Source organism: Mya arenaria, chromosome 5 (assembly GCF_026914265.1).
Source record: "Mya arenaria isolate MELC-2E11 chromosome 5, ASM2691426v1".
NCBI classification, from domain to species: domain Eukaryota; kingdom Metazoa; phylum Mollusca; class Bivalvia; order Myida; family Myidae; genus Mya; species Mya arenaria.
Window position 1 is genome coordinate 20882477 of NC_069126.1, and position 26974 is coordinate 20909450.

At 34.5% G+C, this 26974-nt stretch overlaps 1 protein-coding gene across 1 annotated transcript; it reads left to right on the top strand.

Moving 5' to 3' along the window:
* Positions 1–17211: 17211 nt before the first annotated feature.
* Positions 17212–23299, top strand: LOC128233911 (uncharacterized). Its single transcript, XM_052947790.1, has 2 exons — positions 17212–17309; positions 20540–23299. The coding sequence occupies exon 2, from the start codon at positions 20543–20545 to the stop codon at positions 21872–21874; it is 1332 nt and encodes a 443-aa protein (XP_052803750.1). The 5' UTR covers positions 17212–17309; positions 20540–20542; the 3' UTR covers positions 21875–23299.
* Positions 23300–26974: the final 3675 nt, after the last annotated feature.

Here is a 26974-nt window from a genome sequence, read left to right on the forward strand (position 1 = left end):
GAATTCAAATTGATTGCCAGTGAAGTGCATTGCAAAAATAATAAGGATTCCCAAGAGTAAAGCCCTTAGATTTAAGTGCTATATTGCCAACACTAGCGAACTACTAGTAAGGTAGTAAAATGTAAATAATTCTGACATTATAATTCGCCCATATACCACGACTTGTAAAAGTTGATGCATTGCAGAACAATCGACCATTTATCATATCACTTATCGTTTTGTATTAACATATTTAAATGTTCATGTTGTTATTATTCTGTTTGCCTGATGCTTTAAACAAGCATTGACTATTAAAAATACATTAATCATTTTGATAAAGCAACGGGGACAATACTTTTAATTACTAAAATCTTACAGCCATTGGTTACATATTATGAGGGCATGTACAATTTTATAAACATTTCCGGTTCAACAATTTTCAAGAGTGTTTATGCCTGTACGAAATACATTTGAGTATGTTTGTGCGTGAAACATAATTTAAACACAATCGTTTTAAATCATATCACATGTGAACTCAACTCTACTCAATTGATTACATTAAAACACATAAACACGCTTATAGCAAATACAACATATGAAATGGCACAAATTTAAGCAATATCAAACATATTTTGTTTTACAAAAGAGCAGATTAATATTTTTATGGAGAACGGGAAAAATAGTTACAAGCCTCTTAAAATGTTTGCATACAAACTAAACTGCCAGATAATGCAGAGATTTCATTGATTTTCTAAATACAATGTAGTAAATTTCTTTGCTTTGTTGGCTACGTGCAATAACAACTTTTTATTACCACGTTCAATATGTAAATCATGTGATGATGGCCTATATTTAGACATGTAGGTTATTCTATCGTATAATAAATCATGTTATTCCCACGAAACATTATTTTAAACATAAATGCATTACTTATACATTGCTACGATAAACAATAATAATATATATAAACTCAACATCTTGCAAGGTTATACAATTTCAATATTCGCTATAATCATAGTATACCAAAATTACAACAACTAATTGTTTTGCTTCCGATGGTTGATGGAGATAGATCAGCAAATAAACATGATAATTCACTGTTAGAAACAATGTAAATGTCATTTTGATATCAACTTGATCTTTTTCACTGATTTGGTATTCAAGCAATGACCTTACGTTTAAATGACAATATATAATAATAATAATAATAATAATAATAATAATAATAATAATAATAATAATAATATCTTTATTTTAAGAAGGTGACATATTAAGATCATGTACAAAACTACAGAATCTTATTTTCGATATGGCCCTCTGAAACAGAATGAAAATATGGCAAATAATCATAAGACAAACATGAAGACGATGCTAACAACGATGACGATGATGATGATGATTATAAGTATGCTCACGATATGTTCACGATTTCACCTGTGTCCACACTTTTCTGGTGACTTATGCTATAAAAAAAGTACTAATTGAATAATTTTGTATTCATAACAATTATATTTCTATAAATTAGTAATGATGTCACATACTTACTGAAAGACCTTGCGTTAATCGAAATATCTTCGGGGGGCAAATCAGGTTTTGCGTTTTATCGTGGAAAATTACCCCACCTCATAGGGCAAATTTACCCATTGAGCTTTTGCGTTTGTATGCACAAAATCGCCCCAGCCCCCATCCCGGGTAAATTTGCACTCGAGGCGAGGGTATTTCTCGTCATATTAACGGAGTAATTAATTCAATTGTATCACTGACTACTGAGTAAACCATTAAAGTAAAACCAATGATGTCAGGGTTGAGATTGATCATTGAATTAATTTTATCTGAACCTAAAAAATATATCATTAATAACATGTTATATGAAAAACATATATATACTCTGAGATCATAATGTTCAAATTATTACTGTATTACATTATTTTTATTTGCTAATGTCTACTTCGAACTAATGGCTTATTAATTAAATAAATACTTACCGGAACATTTTGATTTCTTTTTTTAGAAGGTTTCGATTCAACGAAATTAACTTAAAGGTACTAAGAGAGGAACTATACAGTTTTAGCCTTATTCTTACACCATTGAGTCCGAATAGAAGTTATTAAAATGGCTCGATGATACGTTTATTTGATACATGAACAAATTTGATGCAAAGTATCAAAGACGCCGCGAATGTTATTGATACATTACTAAAAGGAAGGGAAAGCAGTTCACAAGCATACAAAGTTTTATACAAGCATTATTCAGTTATTGAACGAAATTGTATTTTCAGCTAAATGTCATAATGACCTTGACCTTTGACAAATTGACTTTAAAATAGTTAGTGTGCACAGGTCATGTTTGAGGGCCCCTACAATGTTGGAGGTTTGTAGGGCCTAAGCGTTTCCTATTATTGACAGGAAACTGCGTATTTTCAGCTTACGGTCACAACGATCGTGGCCTTTGCCCCACTGACCCACAAACCCCCAGTCTGATCAAATGAAATGGTCAATTTTGAAAACGTGACTCTCCATGGTACAACATTGAAACCTATTCCAAACTGACGTCGTCACGCGATGTCAAAAATACTTCCAAACTTTCATTCTTTGAACGATTCGTTTGAAGTAATTTCTCAATTGTGGGTTGAAATACCCAATGATAAATGGGTTGATGGAAGAGTTAAGGATAAAGGACCGAGACATAATCCTCATCCACACGCTATGCTCGTATTGCATTTCATGAACCGCTAACTCTACGATAAAATATGGTACAAACGTCAAAACTGAAGCTAGAGTCATTACTAACATGGCCAAAGTGATGCGTCTTTCAGGATATCGGTCTCTCTTGGTAGACTGTGAATTCTTTCTTTTCGGTTTTTCCCTCTTTGTCTTAGCAAGTTTGTCCAAACTGTTAACAGTATCAACTTTGGTACTTACTTGCTGTTTGTTTATCGTGTTCAATGACATTTCATCCACAGTTATATCGTTTGTGTTTATCTCCATTTTAATAATAGTCTTTGCAAGTGTGTCCATACTTTTAACAGTATCCACTTTGTCAATTACATGCAGCCTGTTGGTCGTCTCCAATGACAAATCATCCACAGTAACATCGTCGGTGTTTTGATCCTTTTTATCAATAGTTTCTTCGCCACTTGTCCCTTTTATTTCAGTTGTATTTAAGTTACTGCTATCCTTACTCTTCTTCTTTATGTTCAACACAAAATTGCTCTGTCGCTTTGCCCTCAATACTCTTTTTTTCGACTGAGCAACCTTAAAAGCAATGATACTGTATATTACTATTATACCTGTGAGAAAAAACACCACCATTCCTAATTCTACCAATTTACAAATCCTTATTAGTACTTGCTTATCGCCGTCATTTGACTCGCCCCTATGACAGTAATACCCAGCAAATGTTTCATTTTTGGCAGTGGTAATATCTACTTTGATCGGTTTAGTAAGTACAATATCCGGTACAGTTGTCGAAGCAGTGAAACAATAAATTGCCACAACAGCCATTTTTGCGGATCTTCCGGAAAACATCATTCTTGGATTCATCAGGAAAATTGTTAAGAACCGATCAACAGCAATCAAGAATATTAAGATAAACGAACTAACTGTTAGGCATCTGTTAGCGCTTGAGAGAAGTTTGCAGCCAACTTCACTTGTAAATGTTACTTCGTAGACAGTGTCAAATAAAATGTCAAGAAGAACGAAAGATGTGAACAAATCATTCAACGATAGAATTGTCAAAAAGAAATCGGTGACGTTTCTACCCGTCTTATTCCAAAAGAATATCGAGGTAACACTGTTTCCTGCAATCCCAACCAAGCAGACAAACACAACAAATATTATATCAACGATGTGTTTTTCTACTAGCTCACTGTTGAATGTTTCCAGTTTATTCTCAGCCATTTCGTTCTTTGTCAATTCTAGATCATAGATCTAGCGAATTGTATTTTCATTGTAGTGTAATTTTTAAGAGCGGTCGACGATTGTCACTTTGAACGTCTGAAATTTTCCCAAATCACATGTACTATCCTGTGCTAGCGCTAATATTAAATGGTTTGAATCTTTTTATGAACCCGTCTTTTCAACAAGTATACTTAAACATTATGGAATCAATGACGAATTAGCTTCCTTTTTAAAACAATGGGGATAGTTGTTTCACTGTTGTTTTGTGTGGCTGTTGGTCAATTCGTCTGACATGTATGACTCAATTATTTACAACTTAAATGCGAGATAGCTCGCCACAATATCATATTAATTTCAGAAGAATAAAAAAGGCATGCTTGTTTAATTTAGGGTCTTGTCTCTTTGAATTTCTGAATTTTTTTTCCGAAATCATTACGCTGCGATCACTTGCGGGTACAGAGGGGGGGCACATGGTGACCCCCCCCCCCCCCCTAAAATTGTCCAAGTTTACTCTTTATGTCAATATCAAAGACAAATGTATTTTTATTTTTTTTAAAAACTCTCTAAATGCACCTTTTCGGACTAGAAATTGTTTAAATTTAATTCGGGGAGTACCCCCCCTCCCAACCCCCGGATAAAAATGTCAAAAAGTTGTGCCCTTAAGTCAAGCCCCCTCTAACGGCAATTCCTGGATTCGCCACTACCGCTAGAGCTAATTTTCAACAAGGAGTTTTAATATCATCATTGTTTATAGAATGATAGGACACTATGGATATAAAGTTTTATGATACAAATCAATGGCGAATAAGCTTCCGGATTTGAGAAAGTCGTGACGTGTCTGATATGTATGAATCAAATTACAACATCTGCACATCGTTCAGTCAGGAAAAGCATGACACCTGTCGCCAGTGTTATGAAAGCTATTATAAACCTACTTTAGCGTGACCTATTATTTATATGCCACTATGTCCGAATGGCGGTATCTTGGAAAATGTAAATATTAGACAGAACACCATATAATAAGCAAGCTTTTTTACCTTACAAATGTCACGTACGAATGCAATTGAAAAAAAAAAACATACAAAAAATACAAGCTACAATAATTCAATGTAAAAAGTAGTTATGGTCATTTATTTTACACGTAGGTAATCAGCAGACAATACCCGTTCAAGTGATACCAAACATATATGGGACCACAAGTCTTGATAATTGAGCTCCCAGAGAACTAGCTGATTTGTAGGTCAGATTCCTTTATTATCAAAGTTGTTGCCATGGCAACCATAAAAGGCATGTAATATGCGCGATACAATTCTCGATCTTAAATTTTTGCTTTTATTTTTCCAGTTTATTTTGATGTGGTGCTATACATTCCTCGTTTATTAATCCGAAAGTTTCATTTATAATCTCTTGAACTTTTTTGGCTATGACTACGACGACGGTTTCTAATTTCTCCACGTTCTGTTTTTCATCGTTCTAAATTCTCATTTGTTGCAAATAATGGGACCATAAGATTCAACGCACGTTTCGTACGGTCGTATTTTCGAATTTATATTTCTGAGTAGGTATACTATCTATTTCAAAACTAAGAAATTCATTGGTCAGATCTTGCAATGTTTGTTCGATTTTGGTATGGAAAAAAATATATTTGATTGGTAACATGGACAAAGTATTGAACCGCAAATCTTATTATGTATTGTCGTGTGCACGTTGATAGAAATAATTGGCAAAATGCTGACATGTCGACAAGAGGAAGTATAGACATGTCAGCATTTTGCGATTATGTCTAAACATTATGAAAGGACAATTAATTCCCAGTTAATGGATCTTTTGATAACCATTTCCACCCATTCTTATCTGCTTTCAGAACCGGTGTAGCGTGAGAATTATCAGACCGTGAGATTTGCAAGATCTTACAGATTTCACACTACGGTGTGAGAAATGTAAGTCGTGAGAAATGTAAGACCGCTGCATCCAATGCACTTATAGGATGGTGAATTATTATTGAAGACGTATATATTGTATGATGTCCGCGTTTGTCCGTTTTGTATAAAAAGGGGATACAAATAATTAATATGAAAGACAGTGTTTTTGATATATTCCAATTAATCGCCATTTAATGTCATTTTGTATGAACAAATCTAATAAAACTTGACTTAATTAAAAGAATATAGAACGGAAACTGGTTGTGTTTGATTGACAATTGTAAGACATTATTTCCGTAATGTTTTATTGGCCCTGAAAAGGGCCTTTTCGTTATATTCCTTAACTACCGGTACTGCATGATACAGACACCTGAGGAGAACGCGATTACCCTCGTGCGTGAGGTGTACACCGTCGCTTGAAATGTGCCTGGTTGGCACAACTGCCGCCGTCTTGATCCGCTGGTTATGGGTGTCATAGAACACTTCTTAAGATTACTGAAGACTGAAAAAAGGCGTTGGATGATAACAAATATTTGGTGACCATACTGATGGACCTATCTAAGGCTTTTGATTGTTTTCCACACGACCTCCTCAAAATGAAACTTAGAACATATGGCTTATCCGGTCATGCTCTTGATCTTGTCAGCAATTAATTAACCAACAGGATGCAAGATGCGAAACTTGGTGATAAAGTGAGTACTTTACAAGTAGTCACTAGACGCGTTTTTTAATGATCTATTGTTTGATTGATTCTTTTTAACATCTTTATCAAATGATACTTTGTCTACCATACCGACCTTAATAATTATGCTGATGACAATACCCTATCAAGCTGCCCACAATGACATCAATGTGGTAAAAAATACTATTGAAGAAGACAGCAAATCCTTGATGTAGTGGTTCTCTGATAATCAAACGAAAGCCAATTTCCAAGCCATTGCTATTGATAAAAGAACAAAATGCCAGAATCTTTCTTTTAACGTCAACGATAGCCCAATTGCATGTTAGGTTAAACTGCTTGCGGTTACAATTGACTTTCAACTCAAATCCCACAGTCACCTGTCTAGTATTTGTAAGAAAGCCTTAAGGCAATTGAATGTGTTGAAAAGGATTGGAAAACATATGTGCAAACTTGGTTAACTTAATACCTATTATTCATTCATCTTATCAATTTTCAATTATTGTGCTCACATTTGGCATTTCTGTGGTGAAACTTCTCCAAAGATCATTGGGCCTTCATATTTACATGGTATTGTTCGTATAAAACAACATTCTATCAATTTTATATAAAAGAATATTGCTAATCTCGCAAAGGAAGGAACAACTAGTAACTACAGCACCTCATTCCATTCCAATGCCCCAAAACTTTGGAATTTACTTTCCGCACATTTAAGAGAAAAACATAATTACCAACATTTTAAAAGCTTAATCAATTCTTGGGAAGGAGAGTGATGCGATTGTTCCTCGTGTACATGGTTTGATGTATGTTCATCTACGGTCTGATCGAGGTTTTTGTTTTTTGTTTTATGTTTTTGTTACGATAAGCGGCTTAGTTTTACCTTTGTATAATTGTTTTTTTGCATTGTCATACCTATAAATGTGCTTAGTCTTAATGACTAATATGTGCAATTTGAATATAATTTTATTAGTTCTTAACGGAATGATTTTGACTTATATGTGATTATTATACAAAAACTAGCCAATTTAATCCATTTTAGATCAGATTTGAATGTCTAATTACTCATGCTTTACCAGTTCAGATAAATCCTGTTGTTATATGTTAAATAATTTTGTCGGTTAAGAGCTATACGTAGCTTATGTTTAAAATGTTGCATGAAATCCAACAATAAACAAATATTGACTTGACTTGTTTATAGATGGTCCCGCTACGAATAAACTGGTTGATATTGCAAGTTGTAGACCTTGTTCTAGCCTTTCGGTTACTGGTTCGTCATTGCTACACATTCTTGCAAAATAGTGGTGCACAGTTGCGTTTTAATAAATGAAAAACGTCAGCGTGATGTGAATGTTTTTAGATCGTAATCATTGGTTTAACTGTACACTGAGTCTTTTCTTTTTGTGTTGATGATTATTGTAAATATCGTTCACATTCTTTACAATTAAGAAAATAAAAACAGTTTCAGTCACATGTTTGTGTTTCTGCATTAGTTTTCTCGCAAATGGGAATATAACTAATAATATGTGGCTGACATTTCCTGGTTCCTTTCAGAGCAAAGTGAAACATCATATTCCTTATCGTAGCCCTTTTTATAAACAAGAGTTAGTAAGATCTCTCTGCTAACACCGCTTTGCTAGTTAAGAACTGATTAATAGTTTAAGAATATTTATGACTGTGGCTGCAAGCTAAAAATATATCTTTCTGTATATGAGAACGAAACAGAACAGAAGTTTATTTCGAATTATGCAACAAAGTATCTCTTAATACAAATATATATGTTGCCTTGAGACTACAGGGCCAAGCCATGTAGCATCCGAGACTACAGGACCAAGCCATGTAGCCTGAGATTACAGGGCCAAGCCATGTGGCCTGAAACTACAGGGCCAAGCCATGTCGCCTGAACCTACAGGACCAAGTCATGTGGCCTGAACCTACAGGGTCAAGTCGTGTAGCCTGAACCTACAGGGCAAAGCCATGTGGCCTAAAACTACAGAGCCAAGCCATGTAGCCTGAACATACAGGGTCAAGCCATGTAGCCTGAACCTACAGGGCCAAGCCATGTAGCCTGAACCTACAGTGTCAAGCCATGTAGCCTGAACCTACAGGGCCAAGCCATGTGACCTGAAACTACAGGGCCAAGCCATGTCGCCTGAAACTACAGGGTCAAGCCATGTGGCCTAAAACTACAGTGCCAATTCATGTGGCCTGAAACTACAGGGCCAAGCCATGTAGCCTCCGAATCTACAAGGTCAAGTCATGTAGCCCGAAACTACAGGGCCATGTAATATAGGCTGAAACTACAGTGCCAAGCCATATGGCCTCCGACACTAAAGGGCCAAGCAATATGGCCTGAACCTACAGGGCCAAGCCATGTTACCTGAATCTACAGGGCCAAGCCATGTGGCCTGAAACTACAGGGCCAAGCTATGTAGCCTGAACCTATAGAGCCAAACCATGTGGCCTGAATCTACAGGGCCAAGCCATGTGGCCTTAACCTACAGGGCCAAGTCATGAAGCCTGAACCTACAGGGCCAAGCCATGTAGCCTGAACCTACAGGGCCAAGCCATGTAGCCTGAACCTACAGAGCCAAGCCATGCAGCATCCAAAACTACATGACCAAGCCATGCCACCTGAAACTACAGGACCAAGCCATGTAGCCTCCGAAAATACAGGGTCAAGTCATGTAGCCTGAAACTACAGTGCCAATCCATGTATCCTGAAACGTTAATTAAAAATTCAATACGTGACATATAAAGTAACATACTGCGCTTACACTGCAAACCCCGTAAAACATGATAAGCATTGAATGGGCCTGATGAATAGTCAATAAACTCTCTAAGCCATACACCTACGTTAACCTGTCTGGCGTATGCAATATTTGCGCTGGAAAATTGAAAGGAATTGCTTCCTCTGCATTTATAGACTACCTATCCGCCACAATGCTTATCTCCTGATAATGATCAGTTATCGTACGCGATTGTAACCATTCCTAAACTCTATTAAATGCCTTTATTTAAGTATACTACAAATGTTATCAACAGTTGCAGATTCATGTATGAGAAATGACCATCCGCAACGGAAATACTAGCCTTCACGTTACTCGATAAAACGGAAACTCTGGGACTCGCAGCAAGATATGAGCAGAGAAAAATGAGCAAATTATTTTCAAATGTACCAAAGCTTTACTAGTTATCGGAAGTTTGATAATTGGAAATGGTCGAGTAGCTAAAAATCACCATCACCATCTAACTACAGGTAGTTGATTATTCGAACCCCCAACTGGCAACTAGTAGGTAGTTGAATATTCGAATACCAAACCACCAGCTACCAACTACCTCCCAACTTTACCGTCATTTGATAAAAAACACATCGTTTTATCCTTCGTATACGAAGATACATATTACATCTGGACTTTGCCGATTAACGACCGACCCTTCCTTCCTATCCAGACTAATTTTTTTCTTACTTTTCTTACTTTTTTGTGCGTTCTGTTAGATATATATATGATTAGTGTATAAAAACATTTTTTCACAAGACAATAGTCTATAAACAATATATTATGTGCGAGAAAAAACAAGGGAAGTATTTTATATATAAGAGTAATTGGTTCATGTCCACTAGTTTGGTAAATGTTTTACCGTAACTCATAATTCATATAGTATTCTTGTTCATGGAACATACTGTTTAATCATTGTTTTTCGAACTACAGAACTATTTCCTTAATTGACATAACATGTTTACAAACTACAGCATCCCCGGATTACCTGACACTTTTTTGTCCAGCTTCATGTGTTGTGAACACATTATGACTAAACCATAAACTTCTGATTGATTCCCAATAATTGCAGCAATGTTGTTTTTCTTGCACAATAATGTGTCAAAGTTGGCAGACGACATTGGGTACCATGTTGATATCGATTAACCAGGGACCAGCAAAGAGTAAAAAAGTAGTCCCTTAGCGCCTACGCTTCTTTAATGTCCGATATTTAAATGCAAATTAAGATCTTCTGCTGGGGATCATTGTTATTCAACTATTCCATTCTCATTTTGAACTTCATGGCAATTGTTAAAATACATTGCAGTTAAATATATGATCTACTCACGTTAGGTCTAACATGTTAATACATATCAAGTGATGGTTTTTGACGTAAACACGTACTCTATCAGGAAAAAGTTCAATACTTTCTTCATCCCAACCGGAACACATCGTCCATTTTCCGTCGAAGTTGTTTTCGATGGAAAATGGCCGAGGTGTTCCGAATGCCCTTCTCCACTATAGAGAAAGGGGGGTGATAAGTGATAGAGAAAGGGAGGTGATCGTTGTACCAGAACTTGTAAAAGTTGATGCGTTGTAGAAACATTGACCATTTATCATTCCACTTATTGTTTTGTTTTAACGTGTTTAATTGTTCATTTTGCTATTATTCTCTGTTGCCAGGTGCTTTAAACGAGCATTGATTATAAAACTTTTGCCCCGTTTATATGACAATTATTTGCCACTGGCGTAAATGTGCTCCTAGGTGCAAATACACACAAGGGAGGCGAGGATGGGGGTGCAAATGCACACAAGGGAGGCGAAGATGGGGACAAATGTTCTCCCAGGTGCAAATACACACAAGGGAGGCGGGGGGTGCAAATACACACAAGGGAGGCGGGGAGGATGCAAATACACACAAGGGAGGCGGGGGGATGCAAATACACACAAGGGAGGCGGGGGGATGCAAATACACACAAGGGAGGCGGGGGGATGCAAATACACACAAGGGAGGCGTGGGAGTGGCGGTGCAAATTTATATCTGGAATCTTTTTTGGCGCATTTATATTGCAATTAAAAAAACAAATACTTTTAAAAACAACAACAACAAAACTTTTTGTTGGAAAATACAAAACACATTTTGATAAAGATATTAGGATTTTTTTTAATTACTAAAATCTTACAGCCATTGGTTACATATGAATTAGACATGCACACTTTTATAAATATTTCTTATTCAGGTATTGTTTTGGTTATTATACCTGTACAAAATACATTTGAATCTGTTTGAATGTGAAACATGATTAAAACACTATAGTTTTTAATAATATAATATGTTATATTGCCAATAAAACTTGAAACTTGTTAACTCAACTCAACTCAATTGATTGCTTTGAACATATGCACATGCTTATAGCAAATACAATAGGCATGAATTTCACCAATATCAAACATTTGTTTTACAAACGAGCAGAATATAATTATTATCATTGACAAATGGAAACAAAATGTTACATGTGTCTTAAAATGTTTGCACAGAAAATAAACTTTGACAGGTTATTCAGAGATTTTGTTGATTTTTTAAATAGTAAATTAACATATTTTTGCTTTGTTGGCTACGTGCAACATTTTTTTTTTATATATTTGGCTTAAAGGTCTCAATACTTTGGGCATATCATTAAAAAGTGGTACTTAATTTCAATCAATCTTTGATTACAGTTGTTATATAATATTTGAGGTATTGGTATATTTATGCATCGACCTCGCTCAATATGTAAATCATGTGATGATGTCCTATATTTAGACATGTAGGTTATTCTAACGTGTAATAAATCATGTTATACCCACATAACATTATTCTTTGCCACACTAGCCCACTAACCCCAGTTTGATAAAATAAAATGCAATTTTCGCAATGACAAACATGCCATAAAACCGAAAGTACAGTTTAAATTAAGCGCATTCAACAAACAAACGTCCGAACAGGATTAAAACTAAAGAACCAGTGAGAAAGGCGCCTAATAAAGAAAGGCGGACAACTGAACCTACAGCAATGAAAAAGAGTTCCTCATTAATAATTATTAAATTTCCTCAACATTTGTAAACTTACACTGTTATTTTCATAAAACTTTTCAATTGAAAGCTAAATTATATTAATTTGAAATAACGGAGGTAATAAGACGATGATACGGTCAAGCTAATTGCATAGTTTGGTTCCGCACAGTTCGTACATTATATCATTCATAGTGTAATATGTAATGAATTGTCATTGAATTTTCAAGCTTACCCATTTATTAAAAATCAGATTGTTTTAAATAAGCAAAACATTCTATGAGACTTGTTTTTGAGATTTGATGAATCGGGTCGTAACTTCGTAGACATTTATTTTTAAAAAGAAGCCTATGATTTTGGGAACAAGTTATTAAATACCAATAAAATGTGTCCAAAGGTTTTTAATAACGGTATAGGATATTCATTTTAGTTGCTTGATGTTTATTTGATTTAATAATCAGTTTATATCATTGTTTTTTCATAAAGATTGTTTTTATGAAACATATTTGATAGTTTTATTTTACAATAATAATGTTGCCTGGTATTTTGATCACGTGACTCTCAATGGTAAAACATTGAAACCTATTCCAAACTGACCTCGCCACCCGATGTCAATAAGAACATGATAGCCACAATTACCAAACTTTCATACTTTGAACGATTCGTTTGAAGTAGTTTCTCAATTGTGGGTTGAAATACCCAATGATAAAGGGGTTGATGGAAGAGTTAAGGACATAGGACCGAGACAAAAACCTCATCCATACACTGTGCTCATATTGCTGTTCATGGACCGCTAACTCTACTATAAAATATGGTACAAAAGTCAAAACTGACGCTAAAGTCATGACTAACATAGCCAAAGTGATGCGTCTTTCAAGATTTCGGTCTCTCTTGATAGACTGCGGATTCTTTCTCTTTGGGCTTCTTTCCCTCTTTGGCTTTGCAAATACGTCCATACTTTTAACAGTATCCACTTTAGTAAATATTTTCGGCTTGTGTATTGTCTTAAAAGCCACTTCATCCAAAGTGACATTCTCTGTCCTTTGCTCCGTTTCAATAATAGTCTTTATACGAATGTCCATAATATCAACAGTATCCACTTTGGTAATTGGTTGCGGCTTTTTTATTGTCTTAAATGCCACTTCATCCACAGTGACATTCTCTGTCTTTTGCTCCGTTTCATCAATAGTCTGTACAAGAATGTCCATATTTTCAATAGTATCCACTTTGGTGATTACCTGCGGCTTGTTTATCGAATCTAATGACATTTCATCCACAGTCACATCGTCAGTGTTTTGATCCGTTTCATCATCGATAATTTCTAAAGCAGTAGGTCCTCTTTCTTCAGTAATATTTAAGTTACTACCTTCTCTTCTATTTTTGTCTATGTTCAACACACAATTGGACTGCCTCTTTTCCCTCATTACTCTTTTTTTCGACTTGGCAACCTCACAAGCAATGAGACTGTATATTACAATAATAGCCACGAGAATAAACACCACCAATATCAATTCTACCGATTTATAAATCTTTATTAACATATGCTTATCGCTGTCATTTGACTCGCCCCTATGGCAGAAATACCCAGCAAATGTTTCATTCCTGGCAGTTGTAATATTTACTTTGATCGGTTCAGTAATAATGAAATCCGGTACAGTTGTCGAAACAGTAAAAATATAAATTGCCACAACAGCCATTTTCGCGGATCGTCCGGAAAACATAATTCTTGGATTCTTCAGGAAAATCGTTAAAAACCGATCGACTGCAATCAAGAAGATTAAGACAAATGAACTCATTATAAGGCATCTGTTAGCGCTTGCGATGAATTTGCAGCCAACTTCATTCGTAAATGTTACTGCGTAGACAGTGTCAAATAAATTGTCCAGAAGAACGAAAGATGTGAACAAATCATTCAATGATAGAATTGTCAAGAGGTAACTGTGTACGTTTCTACCCATCTTATTCCAAAAGAAGGTCGATGTAACACTGTTCCCTGCAATCCCAACTAAGCAGACAAGCACCACAAATATCATATCAGGGATGTGTTTTTCCACCAGCTCACCGTTGAATGTTTCCAGCTGATGTTCATCCATTTTGTCCTTTGTCATTTCTAGGTCATAAATCTAGCTAATTATAAATAATAAGTGAAACAATGCATTTCAATAAGTAGGTAACTTCCTTGCACATTGTATGTTTTTTCTTTGAAACAGCCACCGGTTTAATTAGCACACTTGTTATTTGGACTTTCTGTATTTTCCCCAAAACACTATGCTGCGCTAGAACTTATTGTTAATGGTTTGAATATTTTAATGAAGCCGTATTTTCAACAAGTATACTTATATATTATGAAACAGTCAATTTCAGAATTAATTTCCTTGTTTGGGCGAATCTTTTTCAATCTGGCATTGTGTGACTGTCGGTCAATTTTCCTGATGTGTATGCTGGGATGAATGGCAGCATTAGCATGTCGTCCAGTCCAAACGTCTCAGAATTTGCCAACGAAATATGCAACTTGTCACAAGTGTAATGAAACTTATTCTAAACATACTTCAGCAGGACTTTATTGTATTTGTCAAAATGTTTGAATGGAGGCATCCTTGAAAACGCCTACACAATTCGCATTTCCTCGTCCTGGTTCTCCATTTTGTTTTTCTAAGACATTTTTTTGCATTTCATTGAGTTAAAAATTCACATTAGTTGCGAATAATGTGAACAAAACGGTGAGCGCAGTGGTTAGCCAGTCGCTTCTCTTCAAGGCGTCTGGGTTTGATTCCTGGACCAGCTGTATATCCCTTGTTTATGTATGATTTTCATAACTCGTAGATAAGATTGTTATTGAATGAATAACAATAACACCAACCCTTAACAGATTATATGGTGTATAGAGTAGTGTTTCTTAATTCAAATGCTTCAACGATAAACACACTTATATTTTTCCTTATAGCTTCATTTTCGATGTTAAAGAGTACCACTAACATATGCATACAGTGGCGTTGTCTATACTACCTAACTAAATATCTAACTCTCAGTTCATCATACAATTTGCACCATAAAACAAAATGATATTCATCTTCTATTTCATCTACCTGTTTTAATATTTAATCTGTGTGAAGGTAGCCGCAATTTAGACAAAGACTTACAGAACTTTGCAAAGTTTGATTTTTTGTATGTCTCAAGTCTTACACTTGACATATTGATATAAAATATAGCTCTACTCGATGCATTTTTAAGTCTACCATGCCAATCCTAGATGATAATATCATTCAGCCGTTGTTTTACTTATAACAAAAATAGTTCAGTCGATTTTTTTATAAAACCATGCATCAGAATGTAATAAACATAGACTACAAAGAATATCTTTGGGGAGTAAACACCCATTCGTTTTTTTATTTTATTTCGTTCCATATCATTTTTAAGCATAATATAAACCTTGTTTATGTACTTGTTATTATCTGTATACCACAACTTTACACAGAATTTAATTATATTCATATATATCATTGTTCCCTAATTCTCCGTAAACAAAATTAGTATGTGTTGTCTTTTTGTCGCAGAAATGTTTATGAACTCTTTCAACTGCATTATCTTAAACAAAACCCCAAACTTCTTCTGCATATTTCACAATTGGGGCAATTAGTTTGTCGAATAGATCAAGCACATGCTATACTGATAAACAAGTGAACTCATAAAGAGACTTATTTATTTGAAAAATGGCTTTAAGCGCTTGTCCTGCTAATGTAGTTTGGGCATCCGAAAAGAATCCTCCTTTACTATACACCACACTAAGATATGAAAAACTATCGACGGTTTATTAGTTCCTTATTATTGTAATAAGACTTTAGATCACTTCTCAATCTCCCTGCCTATTTAATATCATAACTTTTGTTTACAACTAATTTCCATTTATTGCAATATTCAAGCAGACAATCTGTACAGCTCATTAAGATACTTAAACTCCTTACGCCTAAGATGTTTCAAGAATTTGGGGCAGGTTTCAATGCAGTTGAAGCATTTATTCGTCAAATTACTGAAGTAACTTAAGTTTCACTTTCAATCGTATTAATTTAAATTGAATTTCGTGCCAGTTAAATGTCCTCTTTCCGCGTAGATAATCGTACATGTAAGAGAAGGGCGATTCAGGTTGAATTCAATATCCGGAAACGAATGTTTATTCAATCGTTTTAGTTCAACAGTTCCATCAATTTATATATAGTGATTGGTTATTTCAACCCAGAACTAATAAAATATGTTTAAATGTGTCGTTCTGAGGATAGAACGTTGCTGATACAGTTTGTTACAATAAACGGCAATAATTTGAAGAACGAAAACATCCAAGGTCAGAAATAAAATATTAAACGACCGACAAGAAAAAATCTGCCCGACCCCCAGAACAAATATTTCTAAGACTGTGATATTTTTTGTACAATACAGCTTGAAACAAAAACGCTTTGTTTCAACAATATTTTAACCTCGCTTCGTTTGCTCAACATTTAAATAAAGGTTAAATAATATGTTTTTATTTCCTTGACCATAGAAGTCATCTCCTTCCACAATGCATGGCTTCCCATTTATAATTTAGGGTTTTTATTTTGGAAGTCAGTTTCCGTTAATATGTACATGTATTATAAACATGACAAAACATTACTTCTCTTGAGGCAATTCGAGAAAGGTTTCCCAACTATTTCTTATAACAACAAAAATGTTTTCAATTTCGATCGTATTGGCGTTAAAACATTTACAAAATATCTCGTCTTTACAGTCCCGATATGTATCATTCAAGTCACGACTATTTTTTGATAGTGAACCGACGTTCGAAAACAAATTCAGATGTAGTTGATTACCTAACTGATCAAATTGCGGAAGTTTAGAAACCCAGGCTCATTAGTTTCACTTCATATTAATGTCCTGTGTATTGTTGTTTTCGTATTAAATTGTACTTATGCAAAATATAATCTATTTTATGCAGTGGAGGACATAACATCTCATCTAACAATATACATTAATACTCATCTCTTAACCGGCGGTAAGTAAAATAAATTAGTATATATTCAGTCAAGATATAATAATAATAATAGTAATAATAATAATAATAATAATAATAATAATAATATCATTTCTTGTTTTCTGCCATTTGGCAATTGGAATTTGAAGGAATATATGTTTTATCTGTTACCCGTATTAAATGCCTCTATCTATTTTACAATATACATGTATATTCATCATGCTATATAAATGATCTAATTTCCAACTGATAATGAAGTAAATAAAAGTTCCAATACAAAACAGTTTCATTTCAAGCAAAAATCACAATAGAGTATCAGTTACTTGAAGTAAGTTACCTTACAATTTTCTATTGAAATTAGCCTTTTATTTGAAAAAGGTTCTTAGTGTGCAATTTATATATTAATGTTTTATTAGACGCGGCCGTCGGCATAAATGTTTACAATGTTAAATGGACAAGAGTCTATAGATAATGTTGTAGTCGGTAAGAAACGTGAGTACTTATCAAGAACACATGTCTTTCAAGTTTCTATATTTACACCTCAACTTCCATTCCTTAAATGAACTGCCTTTCGGCAATTGCGTTCATCAATCGATGAACGCAACATCTTCGGATATGTTCGGATCGTAATTCATTGCATAACAATATACATGAAAGCTATTGATCTTGTTATTGGTTGTATTGTGTCAGCAGGTCCCGTAAAATATAGATCAACATTTTAGGAAGTGTTAGTTTATTATATTTTAAATATATTGGTGCCAGAAGTGTTTCAATTTTTACGTTTTAAAGTGATTTCAAGTGGTTGATCTTTTCCCGCGTTATTGTGACGTCATTTGAAAAAAATGTTTCCGGTTATAGTCGGGTCGTTCTATTTACAGAATGGGTAAGAACGGATTACTGAAAAGTTTTCTTAAATGAAATTAAATAGTTTTTTAACAATTCTTGAATGAAATAATGAACTATTGGTGTAAATATAAGGAATGAATTGCGGGGTTGATGTCATTATCGGGGATATGAACGCAATTGGGTTGGTCAAAGTACGCGTGGAGTCCTTCGGACTCCACACACATTGACCAACCAAATTGCGTTCATACCCCGATAATGACATCAACCCCGCAATTCATTCCTTAAATGAAACATTTACATACAGGAAGCAGAACAGAGCATGTAATATCCGTAACTTAATATACGTTACCAGAAAAAAGTGCGTGTTTTCAACTTAGAAAAAAAAGTTTCTTGCTCGTTATTTGTATAGTTAGATAGTACATATATAATGCTTGTTATTGTAAAAATTAATATGTTTCAAACATAAGTCTGTAATATGTGTTAGCTGTGTGTTTCCTGTCGAAAATAGCTCATGGCTTTCTGTAAAAAAATATTAAGCGTCTTATTTATGCCTTCTTAATGTCTTAATGTAACTATTAAAGTATGCCTACAAAGATCATGTACATGCTCACCACTTAGTATGGTTCTTATGATGAAGATGTGGAAATAGCAATACGTTGATCATAGAATGTGTGTTTTCATTTTATTTCTCTTTTTAAAGTGTTGTTAAAGTTATTTTATAATTCAGATTATGGAATTAGAATATACAATTTCATGCTATTTTATGTGTCTATATGACACTGGAGTGGGTGCTTTGCGGGTTCTTGTTATTGGTCACAATTGAATTTGTAGGGCATCACTTCATTTGGGTTTAGTTGCAATGGGCCTGATGGTTACTTAATTGAATTGTTAGACATGCTAACAGAATAGCTATGGCTTTATTGGCACAAAATGAGCTAAATCTTAATCTTGAATTTATTGGGCACTGTATGTTAGACTGAAGCCTTATTCTGGTTTGTTTTGTATTGGACAATCATGATAGTGTGGCCACAGTGGGGCTAGATTGACTCTGGTTTATAGGCTCAATAGAACCTTTTTGTTTTCAGTAGTCATTCCCTGAAACAGAATACATTTTAACAAGGCCACGATGTGATATATCTGACTGCTGGTCAGATCTCGCCATTGATACATTATTTTGAGCTGTGTATTGTTTTTCCCGGTATTAACCATAGGCCCAGGTGATGTTATAACTAATTCATTGGTATAGTGTTACCTATTAACAATGATTTGTTTTCCATCTGCCTTGACAGTCACTCCAAAAGTGGATGTTTTCAATGTTATGCTGTTGTATTCGAAAAAAATACGAAAATACATATCTTTCAATGAACCTAGACTGGTAAAAATGAACATGAGTTAAATTTTGCCCTTAACTTAACATTTAAGTTATTATGCAAGAGACAAATATAGATATTGTATACACAATAAATATAACTATATAAATTGTCCATCTTGTTTAAACATCAACGAAAGTTATAGTATCCGTGTATTGTCCGTGACGCCTTTTTTATATATCCACATTTAATACTCAACCAGTTGCTTATCAAACATTATTTCTCTGGTTTGAAGATTGACAATTCATCTCACCGAAATATTGAGATCTGTCGCAATACTGATACGTGACCTTAATGTAGTGTACGTGACACAGCCAACAGTTTCTCCCATTAGTTGCTCAATAAACTGTAAAAATGGCGACTGGTTAAGCTTGGAAAGATCCCCTGGGCATTAGATGGGAAAATAAAAATGCTTTGCTGAGCAGTTGATGGGTTTGGGTATGTTTATATCGGGGGTAGATTTGGCGCTTTGTGGCCTTCGAAGGCTTAAGTGGATTCCCATCCGACGCAAATTACACCATTGGTGTGACTGCGCTTTCTTGGAAACCATTGAGCCTTTAAATAGTAATTCTTGTATTTTTCGCAATGAATAATTTCACAACTATGGCTACTACTTATTCATTATTTTAAATGTCTATAATATCAATTAAAATGATTGAAGAATATTTTCGTATGGACACAGAATGAGGTAAGGCAAATTTTGCTTTGGTTTAGGCCAAAAGGTTTTAGAGAGGCAGCATATCATTTAACAAGATGAAATACAAATATTTCTAAAAGAAAGTTCAATGAAAAATAAACTAAATACTAAGGTAACATATAATGCATCTATATCTCCTTAAAGCTCCAACAGCTAACGAGCAGAAAATGACCAAATGTTCAGTAGACATAGTACTTTCAGAAAATATAGGTGTAAAAAAATATGCATGTGTGGGTGTAGAGGGGGGGGGGGATATAATATCTTCCCCAAACCCGACTTTCAGTATAATATCTTCCCCAAAGCCGTCTTTCAGTAGTGTTTGTTTTTAATCATTTCAGAAAATGTCAGCTGAAGAAGTAGGAATTGACGATCAGCTTGAAAGGTTTAACAATGATTTGGTTGTGAATAATGTTCCTGTTATCATATTCATTGCTGTAGTGTGCACCATTGGAATTGCGGGAAACAGTGTTGCATTCGCTTTCTACAGGACCAGAATGAGCAGAAGTGTAAATACTCTCTTTTTGACAGTTCTCTCGCTGAACGACCTGTTAACATCCTTCATTCTTCTGGACAGTATTCTGGATATTGTTTATTCAGTTAATTTTACCAGTAAGATAGGCTGCAAAATTTTGACTTCAATTAATCGAATCTTCATAACTAGCTCATTTTTGTTAATTTTCTTAATTGCTGTCGATCGCTTTTTGACGATTTTTATTATGATGCCAAGAATAGCGTTTTCGGTCCGATCTTCGAAGATTGCGATAATAGCAATGTATGTCTTCAACATTTTGACGACTGTTCCCGAATTTATCATAACTGAGCCCGTTGAAACAATGGTTAACGCTGCAGGTGATGGAAATGAAACCATCGCTGGGTCTAACTGTCGCAGTGGTGGTTCTAATAACAAACAGATGCAAAATATTATGAAAGGTTGGAGATTGGCAGAATCGGCAATAGTGCTAACGTGCCTTGTAACTATCGCATTAATTTACATTCTTATAGCAATAAAGGTTGCTTGTGTCAGAAATAAATTGCACGAACACAAAGGAAAACACCAGCAGGTGGTGAACACTGAAGAGTACATACATGACAACCATGTTCATGCATCTAGTATGGACAGCGATAGACATGTTGGGGAAGAAGTAGGGCAGAACTTTGACAAAGATACTACGGACGAAACTGAAATTAACGGTGATGAATGTACAACAGAAGAAACAGGTGCAATCACAAACAAAACGGACGGAGATAAAGAAACACACATCAGCGGAGAAGCTACAGTTGAAATAATTGAGCTGGAGACAGTAAACACAATTCAAAACGTTTCGTGTACGGAGACTTTACGAGAATCAGCTTCAAACGATAAACAAGCTGAAATGCCTAAAACGAAATATCTGAAGAAAAGGAAGACTAAGACGAATCGAAATCGAAACACTGAGAAAAGAATCACGCTGATGATGTTTGTTATGACGTTGGCGTCAGTTCTAAGTTTCGGGCCGTACTATGCTATCTCTCTCGGGAATAGGGAGAATCAGTTTGAGTTCAATATCTGGAAACGAATTTTTATTCGATCGTTTTTGTTCAACAGTTCCATCAATCCCTTTGTGATCGGTTATTTCAACCAAGAACTAAGGAAATATTTCAAAAGTGTCGTTCTGAGGATAAAACCTTGCTGATACAGTATGTAACGTTAAACGGCAATAATTTGACCAAAAATATCCAAAAATAAGATATTAAATGCTTTCTCTCTCACCACCGATCCTTAAACAATAGTCATAATCGATTTATTTTACTGCTAAAATTGTGATAAATATGCAATACAGCTTGGATCGAAAACTCTTTGTTGAAGTTCATAAATAATAAATAATTCATTCTTCAATAAATTAGTATTCGAAATTTCTGGCGCTTGCTGACAAGACTTAAAACATCACTATACTGTATAGAATTCCATGTCATTTTCAGATTTTCTGATTCAGAGGTCAACAACAATATCCATACTTGTGTTTCACTTATGTATACAGTTTATGTTCTTCTAAGCGAATAAGCCAAAACTTGATGGCGGTTTTTATGTCTAATGTCGTTATGTAAACCGCATGTTATTGTTCAATTGTACATACTTAACGCATGGTTATATTATCTTTGTTGATGAACGGATTGGATTTGTTTTAAAGGGGCACCATATAGGTTGAGGCGAAACTCTTTAGTTATTTTAAAGGCATTATTGTGTTTAACTCATTTGACTTTAATGATCAAAACAGAAAAAAACTCATGATTATGGTACTGATAAAATATATTAGCGAAAGTTTGGCGCTTTTTTAACAGGGGAATTTGTGGCCACGCAAATGTTAATTAAAGAAAAGACATTCAAAATGGTTTTTATGTTTTATTTTAAATCATATGCTTTTTGTATTTTTTATTATTAAAGTCAAAATAGTTAAACATGAAAACGCCTTAAAATTTAAAAAGACGTATCTTCCACGGAATTACTGAGTATGGCAACTTTTGACTAAACAGGTGAAAATTTTCAATACAGAAAAGTTTTCACCCATAGAAAGGTAACGAAACGCCACGTGCTGTTTAATTTTAATAAATAAGAAATATTGCACACTATTGAGGGTCATATGACATTATAAGGACAGGCCAGTCAGCCCCTGAAGGTTTTTATGGACCGAGACGTATATGACCAACAGGAGTTCTTTTAGTCTATATTATAATGATAGACCTTGAAGATAGTAAGTTATTTTTGTGGCCCGTATATTCTATCTATTGTTGTAATTTACATGTACTGATACTATCAACTTTGCTGTTTAAAATGTATACATTATACTATTAAAATTCTTAATTTATACTCTTAAAAGAACTCACCATGCTATCTTGTGCGTGTGGGCGGACCGAACAGCCAGGAAAACTATGCAGTTGATGTTTTCATTGTATACAGTGCAGTAATCCATCATACTTTTTGTAATTGCCTGCATGAATAAACTAAAAAAATATGTAATCTATTCAAAAGTACATGCCTTTGTTTTCAGGTCACCAGGTCATTATTATGTTTTGTGTTGTTATGTTTGATTGTTATTTATGTCGGAAAATAGATCAATGAGCACAAATTTCTTGTTATCATATACCCAACTTCAAATAATGATTCTATTATTGTATCTTGTATCCATATGGTCAACAATTGGTCAGCAGTATTCCTCTATTTCAATATCGTCAGCTAATTGGTCAGCACGTGAGCAAGACCCGAAATTAGTTTTTTTTTTTAAGTAGAACCTTACGGGAAAGAAAAGAATTCAGGACCGTAAAATTACCCCAAAAACAATCGAGTACGAAGACAATGTGTATACTATTTTTAGCATTTTATTCGTTGTGTTTACACTAAGGATGGCAACGAGTAGTAAAATTAATACTCGAGTACTCGGACGATCGTTCGATCGAGTACTCGGGTACTCGATTACTCGGAAAAATTGAATATGTGTTCGCAAAGACAAGATTGAGTAAAGACAAGACAAGATGTATCGTTAATGACGCATATTGTGCGTTGGTCGTATTATTGGTCATTTTCACCTTTAAAGTAAACTTTCATTACGTATTTTAACAAAAAATGATTAAAAAAAAGAAAACAAATGTTGTTTTAGGCTTTTAATTTGTCTTATTCGTTTCATGTTATACAAGTATGCACTGCAGAAATGAACAACAATCAGAATTACAATGAACGAAAATTAAAAGCATACATAAAAATAGTGAACGAAGTTCAGTTGTTCACTCTATAATTTAATTTTTAAATGATAGTTTTTCGTACTGTTTTATTGTTGTTGACCTCATTAATATTCATAATTCTTGATTCAAGATATCAACCAATCAATTGTGATAATCATTGCAAAAATAGTTAAAATACGCCCGTTAAGAAATCAATAAATTTTCGTAACGGTCGATACTTGCTCGTTAGCGTCCATTGTTTGATGAAAGGTCTCTAATTGGTATACAATAGAATTGTGTAGGTGAAAGTACCTCTATCAAAACTTCGCTAATTGTCATCAGTGCTAATTTGAAATAGGGGTCCTTTGTTGACAGTTTGCAACTATCACAACAACTCTCAACTAATTGATTGAGGTCAATTGTGTACACAGCGGGGATTAGAGGGACCGTTAATTGTCCTCTTGGCAACTAACCAGATCTGATATTTTGTCTGTAAATCGTGTGTTTGGTGATTTTTATAGATTTTTTTTATTTTTTTCCGAGTACTCGAGTAGTGATTTGGTACTCGAGTACACGGACGTTCGATCGAGTACTCGGGTACTCGTTGCCATCCCTAGTTTACACTTAAAAGAAAATTGTTTCCGGGAAAATAATATTCTTCAATTTAAGAAAAATCAGATATCAAAAGAGCTTGTTTCCGATTCTCCTTTATTTTATTTGACTAATTTTACAATGGCCAATGGGATTTCTAGTTTAAGTTTATAATGACCCATGAAAATCCTAAATCTATTCAGTTCATTTCGGAAAAATTCACAGGAAGTCAGGGTGAAAGATTTCTGACGGCCTTACGGCCGACTATTTTCAAGCACCAACCTATATTGAGCGCCTTGAATCATAACTTAGTTGTACAACTGTTCATGAATTTTTGGCGGAGTTATTTAGTTCTAAATCAGTTTGGTCTGGTCAAGTGGGTTTCCTCCGTCATGTTTACCCCTCAACACAATGTCACTCTCACCCATCATCGCGCCAACGCAATCTCGTACACCAGAGCGCCGATGCTACATGTATGCGCACAACAACGTTACATTTCTCATTGTCAAACCTCTGATAAAAGAGTGTGCAAACGAGACTGATTAAAAATACTGACTTGTTTTACAGTCGTTGTAAAATATATACATTTATGAAATACAACGGTTAGTAAACAACTCTCAACTGCATGTGTTTCAGTGCCAACAATTGGGAATGTTTTTCAAGGGTTTTCCATGGATTACGTATTCAAAGTGATCACGGAGAAAAAGTCAAGTTTGCTATTTCATAGAAATTCAGCAAAGGTTATGTTCCTTATAAGCTTTGAAAATGATTAAGTAAGAAATACGTTCGTGGTTGTGCAAACATACGCCATCCAGATTAGATTGATGTCATAAATGGACTTCATCATTTATGTTGAGCTCGGGAGTACATTTGGCCAATTTTTTAAAGATCCAACCACAAATGAAATTCTATTCGGCAATGCCCGATGATTTAGCATCGCCAGTCTCCTTGAAGGTGCTATGAATATTTCTTTAAACATCTTTAAACATTTATGATAGGTAAGTAAAGAAAATAAAATATGAAGCTGTTCTACATTATTTAAATATTACAAATTGAAAATTATAGATGCTGATTAATTAGGTATATTTAAAAAGGTCAAAAAATATCGCTACCCTTAATTATACCAATATAAACACGTTTGCAATGACGTACAACGACAGGTACCATTCGGAGCTCCTTGGCCATTTTTATCGAAAACAACCTCGGATGTATGCCGGTACATCAGTTGAAGTAGTTCGTAAATTTTTGAATTATATCATTTATGAAATGTAGTGTTTTAGAATTGTATTTTTTTTATCTAAGTTTAAATTGATTGCCAGTGAAGTATATTATTGCAAACATAATTAAGATTTCCTAGAGTAAAGTCATAAAATTAAACTGCTAAATAAAATCACTACGCGATCTACTTGCAGCGGACTTAAACGTACCTCTTTTTGAGTATGTAAACCGTCCAAATACATCCGAGGTTGTTTTCGATTAAAATGGCCGAAGAGCTCCGAATGCGACAGGTACTAGAAAAGTCCTATTCAGATAAATGTTCACAATGATTTTGGACGAAAACTGGACAATTACTTGTTGATCAGGGCGTATTCCTATTGCTCAATTTAATACTTTATTGCCCAAAAATGAAGATAGGAAAATACATATATGTACATAATAGACGAAACACATACAAAAGTATTTGGTGAATAAACATACAAATATAGAGATAGGATGTACATAATCTATTGTTAAATGGTTATAAATGAACGAAATAAGAAATATAATGCCATAGTTTGGGAATAATAAGAAATTCCTGGTTGTAAAGATAAAACTATTTAGCAGCCATATTTCAGCCTTGGAAATTATCTACCAGTCTTCAAACCAAGTTTTGGATAGCGACAGTTATTAGTAAATTATTACTATTATTAGTATAAGTACTAAACTTTCGATGGGGTTTTAATTAAAAAGTTACAAATTAATTAGCATTCAGCCCTTCGACTGATATTTAGTAGTCCAGACATGAATATATGTATCTTCTGCTTGAAGAACTATATTGTAGTCACCAAATGTCCTTAAGGCACTGCAAATAGTTATAGTATATTCCTGCTTGCAAGTATATGATATTTGATTTATTTTAACTGCCTTGATTTTACTGTACATAGGAACTTTTAACTCCCGAACATTGATCCAGATTCAACACGTCGTAACAATACAACCATAGGTGTGTGGTGGCATTCAAACATTTGACATAGAGCATTATAGTAACTTTCAATAATGAAAGAACATGTTTTTATAATGTAAAACCCCCCAGCATATGTCGTAGAGACTGCACTGGAGTACACTATTAATCAATCAAATGTATATATAAAATATTAAATTATATTCCTATTAGATACTATAAGTATCTTTCATGGCCGAGAGTGTAAGATAGGTTCATCCCGACCCGAGCGTAGGGTGTTCTGCGGAAACAAGGTTTACCGAGTTTCCGCAAAACACCCTGCGCGAGG